Below are 15118 nucleotides of genomic sequence, written 5' to 3'. Positions count from 1 at the left end.
CCATGTTGAGTAAGGGCAAAGGCTGTGGCGGTTCTCTCTTTCCGGCCGAAGTGAGGAACCGGAAGTGATGCCGTTAATGGCGAAAACGCGGTTTGCTTACGCGAAAAAATGGCTGCAGCCAGTGTAGGTATTCTTTGCAGAAAAGTGTCAGCCGTCCTGAAGACTTCTAGGTCGTTAATAAGTTCTCAGGCCCCTGCTGGCACAGGGTAAGTGATGTAAGCATGAGGTTTGTGCACCTCTCCGACTCTGGGTCCTGTTTGGTTGCAGAGATGTTGAGAACAACCCAAGGATGGAAAGGTCCCCGGGTTGGCTTGAGCACGAGCCCAACTCTGTGAGGAATGAGTGACTTTGTACAAATCGCCCACCGACAACATTTCTGTCCCTGCCTCATTTTGTTGCCACCTACGGTGGACTAGTCAGTACATGAGGTATGTAGGTGCCCAGAATTTGTTGAAGTCAAGCTAGAGGTATAGAAGTTTCCCGTTTGGCTAGGTGAGTTGGGAAAAACTTCACTGAAGAGCTTTTGGCTATGGAACTGAAGGCTGTGTGGGGCTTGGATCGATAAGAAAGAAGGGGCCTTTCCATTCCTGGAATATGGCACAAAGAGATTGTTCAGTAAATGCTGAGTGAATGAATGAAAGTACCTAGGTAAATGGAAAGTTGCCCTTGCAGCCGGGAGAAACGAACATCCTACACATGATGTTATTTCTGGAAAGTCAGCTTATCACTTTTGTCTTTAGGATGTATGATTTCCGCCCTTTTACTGGCTTTTGTTTATAAAGATTTGAATTTTATAAATACTTGAGTATGCACGATTTTTTTCCTAAAAGAAAGTAATGTTTGTGCTCTTGAGTCCAGCACTGTTATTGAGCTTCTGTTATGTTACAGTATTATTACATACACTAACCTCAGAGGTTAGCAATACATATTTTTTCATTTTGCAGAAGCTCATAGAGGTTGTAAATTGATCACAAGGTCCAAACTTGAATCAGTTGTCTTTCCATCTAGTTACCCTTTTTCCTTAAAAATTAATTTTGGATTTTATTATTATTATAAAATATGTTCATTTGCAGACACTTTGGAAAATAGGGTAAAGTATTTTGAAAAAGAAAGTAAAAATCAACTAATTCCACTACTCAGAGATAAACAGATTTCCCTTCCTTTTTAACTTTGCATATATACACATACATGTAATTTTATCGATTGATTGATTTTAGAGAGAGGGAAAGAGAGAGAAACATTGATTTGTTGTTCTGCTTATTTATACATTCATTGGTTGATTCTTGTATGTGCCCTGACTAGGGCTCAAACCTGCCTACAACCTTGGCAAATTGGGTTGATGCTCTAACCAACTGAACTACCTGGCCAGAGCTCACATAAATATAATTTTAAAGTAAAATCAGTACTATGATATGTTCAAATATATGCATTCTTGTGCTAACCCTGTTAACCCAATTTTTTTATTTTAAAAAATTTCAGACCAACAGAAAAGCTAGTAAGAGTAGTACCAAGAATAGCCATATACTCTTTATGTTAATCAATTCTTAGCATTTTGTTACATTTTTCTTTATTTGCTTGTATCCATGTTTTTTTCCTGAACTATTTTTTTAAATCCTCACTCAAGGATATGTTTATTGATTTTAGAAAGAGAGGAAGGGAGGGAGGGAGAGAGAGGGAGAGAAACATCCACATGCAAGAGAAGCATCTATCGGTTGCCTCCAGTACGCACCCCGACTAGGGATTGAACCACAACATAGGTATGTACCCTGACAGGGAATTAAACCCACAACCTTTTGGTGTACTGGACAATGTTCCAGCCAACTGAGCCACCTGACCAGGGCTTCTTCTGAAGTATTTGAGGCTTGTCAGAACTGCAAACATCCTGATACTTCAGCATATATCTCCTAAGAACAAGAACAGTGTCTTAACCACAATGCTCCAGTGATCACACTGGGAAATTTAATATTGAAACACTACTATTATCTAGCATGTTGCCCAAATGCAAATGCCCTCAATTATCCTGGTAATTTTTTTTCTTTCTTAATTTTTTATTCAGAGTCCAAACAATGATTGTTTTTTGCACTTGTTGTCAAGATCAGCCTTTTTAGGATAACCGTTCATTTGGGTTTGTCTCAATGTTTCCTCATAGTTAGATTCAGGTTAAAATTTTGTGGTAGGAATACAACAATTGTGACACACTTCACTATTGTATTTTAAATTATTTATCTAGGTCATTAAATATTCTTTAAAAACAATAATTTTTAAATTACTGCATCATAGATAGTCATATGGACACACAATAACTTTTTAAACCGTTCATGGTTGCACCTTTATCAACTATGTCATACACTAGTTGGGGACCTTACACCCCAACTAGTCCCCAACACCGAGGTGCTGAAGCGAGCCAATATGAGCAGTTTGCATGCAGTTCTTAGTGAGAGACGCCTCAGGTGGCTTGGCCATGTCAAAAGAATGGATGCAGGCCGTATCCCCAAAGACCTCCTCTACGGCGAGCTAGCAGAAGGCAAGAGGATGACAGGGCGCCCAAAACTGCGGTTCAAAGACATCTGCAAAAAGGACATGACACAATGCTCCATCAATCTCAACACATGGGAAGTTCAAGCAGACGACCGCCTAGCCTGGAGGCTCGCGGTCAGGCAAGGTACGTCATGTGCAGAGGCTGCGCGCAACGAGGAGGCGGTCCAGAAAAGATCGAGGCGGAAGCAGCGTCAACAGCAGCAACAACGGCCATCTGCCTTCACCTGTACCAAGTGTGGCAGGGATTGTCACTCCCGAATCGGACTGCACAGCCATTCTCGGCGGTGCAGATAGACTCTCAAGAAGCTACGCCATCGTCTCTCGAGACGGACGGCTGCCGCCGACGACGACGACATATACTAGTATAACGATAATGACTAATAGATGTTTCAGTTTATCAGTTCTCATTTATGATCATTTCTTTAGTTGAAATTTCTAAACGTGGACTTAATGGTTAAGGGAAGAAGCATTGCAGCCTCTAATACATGTTGCAAAATTAACCTTCAGAATATTTTTAATGTACTCATATACCCACTAGCAGTTTATGGAGGACCTACAAATGTTACCTTAAAATATAATTATGTAACTATAATCACCTCTGAAATTATAGGGGAGCAACCAACATCTACATTGAAATATTTTAAATAATTTCTAAAGTATTTTATACATTCATTATTTCTTGTGCCAAAACTATGAGTAGGCTTTTTAACATTGTAGATGAAGAAATGATTCCATTTTTGCTCATAAAATTCAAATGTAAAACTTTAATAACTTGTTTATATCTCTTCTATTGCAGGTTTTCTCTTAATTTGTTGCCTAAGAATACACCAAATGTCGTATCTTTACACCAGTGTAGAATACTTCATACTACGTTGTTAAGGAAAGGACTGGAAGAATTTTTTGATGATCCAAAGAATTGGGGGGAAGAAAAAGTAAAATCTGGTGAGATATTTGGGTTGATTGGTATTAAATATATTTATTGAACCACCCATCATTTTCAAATTGCTTATCCAGTTTAGGAATTACTTGGGTGGTTTCTTTTTCAATTTTCTTTAGGAATGTCTATTAGTGAAAATTAGAAGGATGACGTAACAGACTTATTGCTCCTTGGCAGCTTGGCAACAGGTTTAGAAGAGGAGTAAGCTGAAAATTTTTTTTTCTTTTTAAGAATTTTATTTGTTTATTTTTAGAGAGAGTGGAAGGGAGGGAGAAAGAGAGGGAGAAAAACATTGATGTGTGGTTGTCTTTCGTGCACCCTCAACCGGGGACCCGGCCCGCAACCCAGGCACGTGCTCTGACTGGGAGTTGAACCAGTGACCCTTTTGTTTGCAGGCCGGTGTTCAATCCACTGAGCCACACCAGCCAGGGCTGAAATTTTTTACTTAATTGATGTTTGGGGTTTGTTTTAGATTTTATTTTTTAGAGATAATTGAACATTAATTTATAATGATATAAAGTATTTTGACATTAGATTGTGAAAATACATTCTATAGTTATTCTTACATTTTTTAATGTTATTGCCAGTCCTATTACTTGTATTTTTGTATGTGTTATCTAATTTAATCCCAGTTATATTTTATACTGTAATATAATAAAGCTATTATATATTTTATAGCTAAGGAAAGTGGTTTAGAGAGGTTAAGTAATTTGCCAAAGGGCACATAGCTGGAAAACAATTTCATGTTATGATTTTATCATTTTTATAGGAGCTGCATGGACCTGTCAGCAATTAAGGAACAAAAGTAATGAAGATTTACATAAACTTTGGTAAGTATACTGGGTACATGAACATCTAGGTGTTTGAAGCAGTTACAGTATAATAATGACGTAGAAACATTATGTGATGTAAGAAATTGAGTAAAGTGGTTTATCTCACAATACTGTGGATGTTATATAAGACCATTACAGATTTTATAAATATGACAAGTTTAATTATATTAAGACGAATGTACCAGAGTTCTCAAGTAGTTGGGGGTAGTCGAGAAGTTTTACTATAATTGCTACCAGTTGTACTATACCTTCATACTAACAATTTCAGTAAACTAATGAACTGGAGAAGAGTTTATCACATTTAGGCCTTCTTTCTTTTTGTTACATTTGCATGGTCTGAAATCTTCAGCTTATTTGCTTTGGGGAAGTATGTTGGAGGATGCATTTAATTGGGAGTTTAAGTAAATTATCTGGCAGTTTCTTCTGATGAATTAAGGTTGAAAAGATTTAACACAGGATTTTATTTTTAAGTATATATGTACATATTTTTATTGAGGTAGAATTGATGTCCTATTGTATTAGTTTCAGGTATACAGTGTACAGATTCAATATTTGTATATATTGCAAAATGATCATCACGGTAAGTTGAGGTAACATCCATCACCATACATAGTTAGAATGTGTTTTTCCCTGTGATGGAAACTTTGGAGATCCACTCTCCTGGCTACTTTCAGCTGTGCAGTACAGTATTCTTAACTCTAGTCACTGTGCTGTACAATTACACTTACTAATTTTGTAACTGGAATTTTGTACATTTTCACCTCCTTCACACATTTTGCCCACCCTCTCCCCATCATTAACACACAATATTTAACAAAAGATAGGTTTCGTTTGGACTTGACTCTGGTTTTTAAATTGGGTATTTCGCACAGAAATGAAGGTTCCTGGCTCCTCTTCAGCAATCAGACCTCTGATCTGGCAGCAGTGGACCCACGTCCCACAACCGGCTGGTCTGTGCCGCCACTGCCTGACCTAGAGGAGCCATCCTGTTGCTCTTATACCAAGCCCTCCTTACTCATAGTTGTAATTCTTTAGTTATTTTAACTGAAATAACCGCTGATAACATAGCTTTATCATGTGATACAATAAGAAATGCTTGGTTTTTGTTTCTATTCGATGACACACAGCTCCTAAATCCCTTGGTATTTCCTGAGTAATAGTAATATCTTTTGCTCAAATTAGGCAACTCTTAGTAGGAGGTACCTCAGAATGGAGCTTGGTCACCAGAAAGACCAAGGCATGATTAGAGGGTGGAACCTTCAGGCTCACCACCAACCTCACCTCTGGGGAGCAGTGGGGTACAGGAGATTGAGTTAAGTCACCAATGGGCAATGATTTGATCAGTCGTGCCTACATAATGAAGCCTCCCAGTTGATGAACACATGGAGGTGCTGGGAGGGTGGCATCCCCCGGGAAAGCACAAAAGCTCCACACCCCTGTGCATACACCTTGCCTTACGCATGCATCTCTTCCGTTTGGCTATTCCTGAGTTGTATCCTTTGTAGTGAACTGGTAATCGGAAAGTGCTTTCCTGAGTTCTGTGAGCCATTCTGTCAAGTTACTGAACCTAAGGAGGGGTCATTTGTTGCTGCTCAGTCAGATGTGTGGTAGCCCTGGAACCTGCTATTGGCGTCTGAAGTCGGGGGTAGTCTTGTGGGACTGAACCCTTAAATCTGTGGAATCTGGTGCTAACTCCAGTAGTTACTGTCGGAGAGTTGGAGAAGTGATGCTGGAAAGACAACACGTTTGGTGTCAAGGGGGAACAGCCTCTCATTTGGTGTCCGAAGTGCTATGTGTAAAACAGCACAGATTTATTATAGAAAAAGGAGTTGTATTAAAAATAAGACATGAAAGTAAAAATAAGATGCCTAAAGCACTGTTCCTGTGAATTATTAGGAAAGGATAGGGCTGTTTCAATATTCTTTGTGGCAAAAACTAAACAATTTACCTTCTGCCACTGCTTCCCCCCAAATCATCTCCTTCCATCGCATAAAGTACCTCATTCCTCTGTCTCCTGTTCAGTGCCCTCCACATTTATTTCGTTCCCTTTCTTCCAGCTCTAATTCTTAATCACAGTTACTCACAAAACCTACCCTCACTTCAGCTTTGCCACTCAGTACCTTTGATTTTGCTTTGCTTTCCTTTCCTTCCAATCTAGCAAATACCATCTCCTCTCTCCTAGTAATTCTTCTGGTACTTGCTGTCACTACCACTACATATACTACATCACACCGCAGTTTTAGAGGCAACCAGGGAGAGTAAAAATAGAGTTGTTCTTGAACTCAGGCAGTCCAGGATTTGAATCTTGAATTAACTGTGTGCTCCAGAATACCCTACTTCTCTCAGCTTTAGTTTCTTCATTTAGAAAGTGGAAATAATGCTAATCCCAAAGGGCTGTTGTAAGAATTAAATGTAACTTATATAAAGTGTTTCGCACAGTGCCTGGCATATTACAGGCACTGAATAAATGTTATCTTGCATCTTCTCTCTCCACTTGTAATATAGGGACTATATTTTATGCTTTTTTGTAACTCTCTTGGTACATAATACAATATGTGGCACATGGAATGTTTATTTAACAAATGAATAAGAATAGATATAGCCCTGTGTAAACGATTCTTTGTAATGCTATTCTGTACATCAAGATTTCTATGAGACTTTTGAGAACAGATTGTTAATTTTGATGTCAAAAATCACAACTTATTAATGTTATCACAAAATAGCGTCACAAGCTTTTTTTTTTTTTTTTCAGATTTAATGTGTTTTATTGATTAAAATATTACATTTGTGCCAATTTCCCTTCCCTCTGCTCCCCTCCACCCGGTGGCCCCCCTCCCTCCAGTTGTCCCCCCCTTTTAGATTATGTCCATTAGTTGTGCATACAGTTCCTCCCAACCTCTCTCCGTCTATTCCATTCCCTCCTACCTTGATCCCCAATTCCTATATCATCTCCCTCCCTTTCCCCATTCCCCCTCCCTGTTGACCTCCCCCCAATATGCTTCCCGTACCCACAGTTCCTTTTCCACTCTCGTTGCCTATTTAGTTTGCCTTTGTTTCATGTCCCTAGCTTCTGTTTTTTTAAACCAGTCCCTTTAACATCTCATATAACAGTGGTTTGGATCTAATGAACTCTTTCCGTTTTATTTTGTCCTGGAAACACTTTCTCTGTCCTTCTATTCTGAATGACAATTTCGCTGGATAGAGTATTCGTGGTTGTAGGTTTTGGATTTTCATTACTTTGAATATTTCTTGCCAGTCCCTTCTTGCCTGTAGGGTTTCCATTGAGAAGTCAGCTGATAGTCTAATTGGGACCCCTTTGTACATAATTCTTTTCTTCTCTCTTGCTGCTTTTAAGATTCTCTCTTTATCTTTAATTTTTGACATTTTGATTATAATGTGTCTTGGAGTGGTTCTCCCTGGGTCCAGTCTCTTGGGAACTCTCCTTGCTTCCTGGACCTGCAAGTCTATTCCCTTCCCCAAGTCTGGGAAGTTCTCCTTTATTATATTTTCACTCAATTTTTCAAGTTCTAGTTCATCTTCCTCATTCTCTGGCAAACCAATGATTCTTATGTTGGGCCTTTTATAGCTGTCCCAGAGGTTTCTGATCCTCTCATTGTTGCTTCCCATTTCCTCTCGCTGCATTGGTTGACTGCTTGTTCCTTCTCCATATTCCAGTTTGTTGACATGAACTCTGGATTTTTTTTTCTCACCATCTTTCTCGTATGCGGTTTTGTTCCTTTCGTTATGAAAGTTTTTCGCTTCTTTCTTATCTTTTTCCCGCTCTTTTGTGAATTCTGTAAGCCACCTGATAACAATGGCCCAGAACTGAGCCTCTGACAGGTTTCTTATCTGTTCATCTGCCAGGTTCTCTATCTGCTGCCTGGTGAGTTGTGTCACCGGGATTTCTATAGTTGTCTGCCTCATTTTGACAGATGCGTTTTGTTTTCTTGGGCCGGCTGTCTGGGGCAGTGCCTGTGTACGCGTCACAAATCAGCGACCGGCGCCTGCCTGTCCGCGACCTATTTCGCAGCCCTGTGGTGCTTTCTTTGGGGGCGGGGGTCCAAGATGGATTCACACAGTTATTCAGCTAGGAGACCGGGATCCATCCTCCCGCCCCCCCTGGGCCTCACTGTTCAAGGCGATGCGGTGGCTGCTCTCCCCAGCGCTGGGGTCGCGCACCACCAGGGGCTTGGCCACCGGGACTCCTCGCCGCCCGCCGCTCCGGGTGCGACCGCAAACAGCACTGCCCACTTTAACTCTTACCTGCCCAGATGGCACCGCTGGTTTATAACTTCATATGTTGGACTTCCGTGTAGTTTTATTTTCTGGAATTTCTAGTTATCCTTTGTTTTGAAGTAGTTGTATTCCTCTCTAGTTGTAGAGGGGAGACCTAGCGTGTCCGTCTAAGCCTCCATCTTGGCCGGAAGTCGCGTCACAAGCTTTGTGTTCTTTGTTATAGGTATGTCCTATTGAAAGAAAGAAACATGCTTCTAACTCTGCAGCAGGAGGCCAAACGGCAGATATTACCAATGCCAAGTCCGGAACGGTTAGAAAAGGTAAGGCTGCAGGAGGCTGACTGTTTTGTGGGGTGACGTTAACTGAAGTGAGTGTATGGATCCTATGTTTCCTGTCAAGTAAATTTTTTTCTATTTCTGCTTGATTTTTAGTAAATTTACAGAGTTGTATAGCCATCACTACACTCTACTTTTAGGACATTTCCATCACCTCAAAAAGGAATCTCATGCCCATCTGCAGTTACTCCCCATTTCTACCTGCAACCCCCAATATAATGTGTAGATGTGTGTTTTTACTTCTCCTGGGTAGATGCCTGTGAGTGAAATTGCCAAGTTTTATGGTAAATCTATGTTTAATATTTTAGGAACGAGCAGAACTGTTTTCTCAACTAGCTGCACTGTTTTACATTTCTAGTTCCAGCTTAGCTACTTCCTTGCCCACTATGTCAAATTCTATATATGCATTTTTTTTTCCTGTGGTAAAAGCACATAACATAAAATTTACTATCTTAATCATTTTTAAGTGTATTAGTATGGTAATTAAGTATATATACATTGTTGTGAGAAGGTCACCTATTTTTTAAATTAGGGGTGTTTTTTTTTTCACCATTAAAAAAAATCCCTTGGGTTCCTTATTTCCTTTCCTGGAGGGAAGCAGTCATGTGTGTTTCCTATTTATCTACTGGAAGTTTTCTCTGCATCTAGAATATCTGAGCTAAATAGGTTCATTTAAATGAAATTAAACTTTTTAAAAAATTATAAAAAGTGATATTACAGATACTCATGTATACCTTTGCCAATGAAGATTTTTAGGAAATATTTTCTGTAGCGCAATCTTAGTATCTTCTCTTTGGAATTCTGTTGTAGGTGATTGTTGAAATTATCTTTTTATTCTCTTCTCAGGTAATAGAATCCATGGATGCATTAGATAAAGTTGTCCAGGAACGAGAAGATGCCCTAAGACTTCTTCAGACTGGTCAAGAAAAAGCTAGACCTGGTGCTTGGAGAAAAGACATCTTTGGAAGAATCATCTGGTACATAGTTTACATTGTGGCTTTTCTAAGACTAGAGTGGAAGTCCCATGCCTCTTCCCCTGTCCAATATCTTTTAAGAGAATTCTCATTGTATAAAATGTATTAGATATCTAATATAAGCAAAAGTTCCAAAACCTTTTGGAACTCCAGGATATGAACAAATGTAGATTTAACTAGTAGTCCAGGCATCCTATTCTCATGATTCAGTTACCAATAGGTACTTTTAAAAGTGGTTCTTAACCTAATGTGAATCATATGATCCTTTGAGAATTTGATGAGTTATAGATCCTTTTCCCAGGAAAAATGTATATGTGTACATGTACTTCAGAAGGTTATAAATGTCATGAAGCTAATTTTAGGACACACCCCTGTCCTCTTTGCCCCTTAAGAACCTGGGACTATTAAAAAGAAGTTTTTGAGGAATAATGCCACACGAACCAGGATAATCCCTAGTCCAAGTTATGAAACAGTTTAACCTTGTCTCCTAAGTCTAGTTCCCAAAGTCCTACCAGACCGTGGGAAAAGATCTGATAATAAACATTTATAACGAGGCATAAGTAATTGAGAAGACCCAGTGTGTTCTCTTCGCCACATTTACATTTAGGTTGAACTGCCGAAAGGAAACATCATTAATAGAATTTTAACGTTGGTCAGCAAAATGGAGAAGGCATTTTGAGTGTTTGGATACCTTCCATGCACTTTTGAAATTACATCCCATAATGAGCACTTACTCATTTGATGAGTTCTTTAATGGAGTTTGGGGTAATGGGGCTGCTTGGAGCCAGGTTTAGGGGAGTAGCTCTGCTGTCTTTAACCATGTAATCCAATACAAAAAAGAGATAAATTGCTAAAACATCTGGCTAAAAACTCTGACCTATTTATTTTCTACTAATTCTTATTTGTATTAATCCAGTTGAGGTCAATTAGGAAAGGTGAGGATAAGGAAGGAATCTGTCTAAAATTTTAGAATCTCTAAGAATGTTGTTCTCTTCAAGGGTTTTTTATTTTGCTTTTGATTTATTGACAACATATTTAGTCCAAAGAAGGCTAAAACTCTATATCTGTTTGAAAATGTATTAAAATGTTTTCTGAAAAGCAATACCATTTTGCTTTCTTGGCAGGCACAAGTTCAAGCAGTGGCCTATACCTTGGTATCTAAATAAGAGATACAATAGGAAACGATTCTTTGCAATGCCCTATGTGGACCGATTTGACAGGTGAGAACAAGCACCCTTACTAATGAAACAGCTTTACATCAGATGACATGTGTTAAACTTTTACATAAATATATGTTTGTTTTAAACAAAATAGAAAAACCAAGTAAAAAAGAAGTTAGTCTTGAATAATCTCACCATCCAGGAATAGCCTTCTATTATTAACTTCCTAGTGTATATCCTTTCAAAAGTTTTATTGCCTTTCTAGTTGTCAATCTGTATGTTAGATGGTTAAGTCTTTCTATAATGTTCAAAGGTCCAGATATTTCAGTTGCATAAAACGTGAGCTAATGTTATTGCAAGGTTGATGAAATTAACCCCCAAAACTTCCATTGGAAGGGAAAAGAATTGCAAATTTGTGGTTTCCGGGGGAAGGGTGCCACTCACCTCCATGGCTGTGGCTGCCAAACAGCACAAGGGTGTGGAATCCACAGGGTTACTGGCTAAAGGTGCCAGAGACCAGAATTCAAGGCAGGAAAACAACTGGAAATTTGCAGGGGAAATCCTAGCAGCACAAGAACCACAGCTTTTAACAACTGCCTTAGATAATGTTTTACTTTCATCAAGAGTTCTTTAAAAGCTGACTGTCCTCCCCAAAGGCTTGTTTCCATACCAAAAAATTACAAACTTATGAAAAATAATTTAAATAGGAATGAAATATATCTTTAAACTGATCTTTAAGGTACTTCAGTATGCCTTAGAATCAGTTTAAATTTTTTATCTGCCCCACGAAACCAACTAGTTTTACTTGTTGTGGTGATGTGATTTATAAGAAATACATGTTTACTCTGTCCTTGTGACTGTCATAGAGGTCCTAAAACCTTTTTTAATTGATGTCAGAAAAAAAATAAATAAATGGTGTCTTTTATGTTAATGAATGACTCTTGGAAAGCAGGTAAGGCTGGTAGCTGGTTAACAGAGGAACCAGCCATGATCAGGTGACTGAAATTCTCAGTCCCACCCCAATTTTTGGGGAGAGGAAAGGGACTGGAGGTTGAATCATTTGTCAATGGTCAATAATTTAATCAGTTGTGTTTATGTGATGGAGCCTCCATAAAAAGAAAATCCCAAAAGGACAGGATTAGGAGAGCTGATTTGGTGAACATGTGGAGCTTTGGGGAGAGTGGAGTGCCTCAAGAGGACATGGAAACTCTGCCCTTTCCCCAGACCTTGCCCTGTGCTTGCCACTTGTCTGCCTCTTCCTGAGCTACATCCTTTTATAACAAATTGGCAATCTAGTGTGTAAATAGGTTTCTGGAGTTCTGTGATCTGCTCTAGTAACTAATCAAACCCAAGGAGGAGGTTGTAGCCAGTCAGTCAGAAGTACAGGTGACAGCCTGGACTTGCAGCTGGTGTTTGGAGTCCAAGGAGGGAGTTGGTCAGAAGCTCGGGTGACAGCCTCTGACACCGTCTCTTGGTAGGTAGTGTCAGAGTTGGATTGAACTCTTGACACCCTGCTCGTGTCTGAGGATTGCTTGGTGGTGGTGTGGGAAACCCCACACCTACTGGAATTGGATCCAGAACCCCTTTATCTACAGTATATCTGTTATTAGTCAATATTAAATGTTGTTCATCCTCTTCAACACCAGTGCTCTAGATTTAGTCAGTCTTTAATTTCATTCTTCCTGCAAAATGTCTCCAGGTTCTCCCTTCTTGCTCTCACTCACTCTGCCTCTTCATCAAATTGAATGGTTGAACATTTTCCTTACTTGAGTCCATTCAGATACTGCTTTCCTCGAATCTTTTTTTTTCCTAATATTTTTTAAAGTTGTATTTATTTTTAGGGAGAGGGGAAGGCAGGGAGAAAGAGAGAGAAACATCGATCAGTTGCCTCTCACGGGCCCCCAACTGGGGACCAGCCCACAACCCAGGCATGTGCCCTGACTGGGAATCAAACCAGGGACCTTTCTCTTTTGCAGGACAATGCCCAACTAACTGGGCCACACCAGTCAGGGCTTCCTCAAACCTTTTTTTTTTTTTTAATATCACATCAGGGCCATTCAGAACCTTAAAACAGTAGTTTCTTGTCTACAGGATAAACTCCAAACCTTTTCCTACCCGATGTTCCCACAATTCAGGCTTAGCCTCTTATCATTCATCAAAGTCACACCTTCTCCTGGTTTCCTAAACATAACGTGTTCATGTTCTCTCTTGCTGTTCCCGTACCTACAGCTTTGGAAGCTCTCCACCTGTACCCATCTTATGACCCAGTTCAGATAGGCGCTAAGTGATTGAAGAAACCTAACTGCAGGAGCTCTTTTTTTCTCCAAGCCTAAGGCTGTGCCATTTGACCCTTCTGCCTCTTAGTCATGTAAGGTGAAGCTATAATAACATAATTTTAAAAACAATTTATGAGAAATTATGAATCCAGTGTTACTTTTACAGGCTATACATATTCTAGTTATTCTTTTTGAAGCAACCTTCAATGTATGCAGTGTAATCTTCTGACTATTCTTAAGAAAAGCAAATCTTATTCTTTCAGATATGTTTCTCATAAATGGCCAAGGTATAGCTGGAACAAAGATAAATGAATAGAATGAATATGATTTCAACTTTGTTTTCTCTTACATTATACCTAATTTACAAATCAATTTGTCGTTTTTTTTTTTTGTATATACGTACACATTGTTTTTACCCAAATATAACCCTTATCTCCAATTTCTGTGACCTCTGCCATAGCACTGGCATATTTCAGTTATTTGGTACATGTCTTTTATATTAAACTTTATATGTGTATGCCTACTGATCAATAAAATATCCTCCATAATATTAGCTTCAGTACTGTAGAGGCTTGGCAGCCATGAGAGTACCATTTACAATTTTGACAATTCCTATGTCACCATAGAGGTCAACATAATTTAGCTGGGGCACAAATGCCCTGAGACGCTGATGTGTACGAGCAAACTCACTGAAGGTGGTGAGTCTGCCCTGGCCAGAAGGCTCAGTTGGTTGGAGTATTGTCCCATACACCAAAGGATTGTGGGTTTGATTCCTAATCAGGGCACATACTTGGTTGCAGGTTCAATCCCTAGTCAGGGCACATACGGGAGGCAGCCAATTGATGTTTCTCTCTCTCCCTTCTTCTCTCTCTAGAATCAATAAAAACATATGCTTGAGTAAGGATTTAAAAAAAAAAGTGGTGAGTCTAATTAATTAGCACCTAAGCATCATCCCTAAACATGGTTTTATTCTCTGTTGTAGGGGAAAGGATAAGCTAGTCTGAGTGCCATTTGAAATTAAGGGAGTTCCTAAAAGCCTCAGGATACATTTCAGGATGTGAAAAATCTAATGTATTCAGTAAAATTACAGTGTTTTAAAATAAGGTAGAAAGACCATTCTTTTTCAGGGTCAGAAGATCTGTTCATTCATTCTAGATAGGAAATGATTGCTGCAGGGTTACAGATGCTTTTGAGTTCACGTACATCTTTGATTATGTAGCTTTACAGTGATTATTCAAGCTTAATAAAATACATGATACACCTACTACAGAAACTAGCATGATTCAGGCCTTAAATAAATTGGTATAAATTATTGTTATGCTTTTCTTATTCTAGATTGAAATTGGAGAAAGAAGCCCGTATCCGAACAAGGAAGATAAATTTAGAGAAAAAGAAAGCAAAACGTCTTCAGGAAAAGTTTCCACATCTTTCTGAAGCCCAGAAGTCAAGTCTTGTCTAAGATGTCTGAATTCTTAATTTACCGTTTTGTTTTTCTTAGATAACAATTTGTATAGGAAAGTAACTTTGTGTTTTATAAAGAAGGTGTAGTTTTAGTCAAACAGCTGTTTTAAGTGTTAATATGGCATGCTAATTCTGGAAGTGGTCCTGCTTTTAGAAATCAGGAAAAAAACTCAGATTAAGTTTTATTTTATAAATTATGACATCTAAGCAGACTTCAATATCACCTGTATCTTAGAGTGGGAAAGTAATGTCAATGTCTACAGCAAAGGCAATTCCAGTTACATTTTAAATACTATTATTAATAGGATATGAAAGTGGTGTGTATACCGCTGTTAATAAACAGTGACTACTCTGAAAATACTGATAAA

At 38.9% G+C, this 15118-nt stretch overlaps 1 protein-coding gene across 1 annotated transcript; it reads left to right on the top strand.

Annotated features, from left to right (window-relative positions):
- Positions 1-32: 32 nt before the first annotated feature.
- On the top strand, positions 33-14757 carry MRPL47 (mitochondrial ribosomal protein L47). Its single transcript, XM_090274216.1, is given in 8 exon segments — positions 33-101; positions 104-206; positions 3335-3480; positions 4245-4305; positions 8768-8864; positions 9726-9856; positions 10978-11073; positions 14625-14757. Coding segments are annotated over 8 exon segments (801 nt in total). The 5' UTR covers positions 33-67.
- Positions 14758-15118: the final 361 nt, after the last annotated feature.

The sequence above is a fragment of the Furipterus horrens genome, unplaced genomic scaffold, assembly GCF_987537825.1.
Source record: "Furipterus horrens unplaced genomic scaffold, mFurHor1.1.pri manual_scaffold_1, whole genome shotgun sequence".
NCBI lineage: Eukaryota > Metazoa > Chordata > Mammalia > Chiroptera > Furipteridae > Furipterus > Furipterus horrens.
The sequence above is the reverse complement of the archived record's forward strand: the minus strand, read 5'-3'. Positions and strand labels throughout refer to the sequence as shown.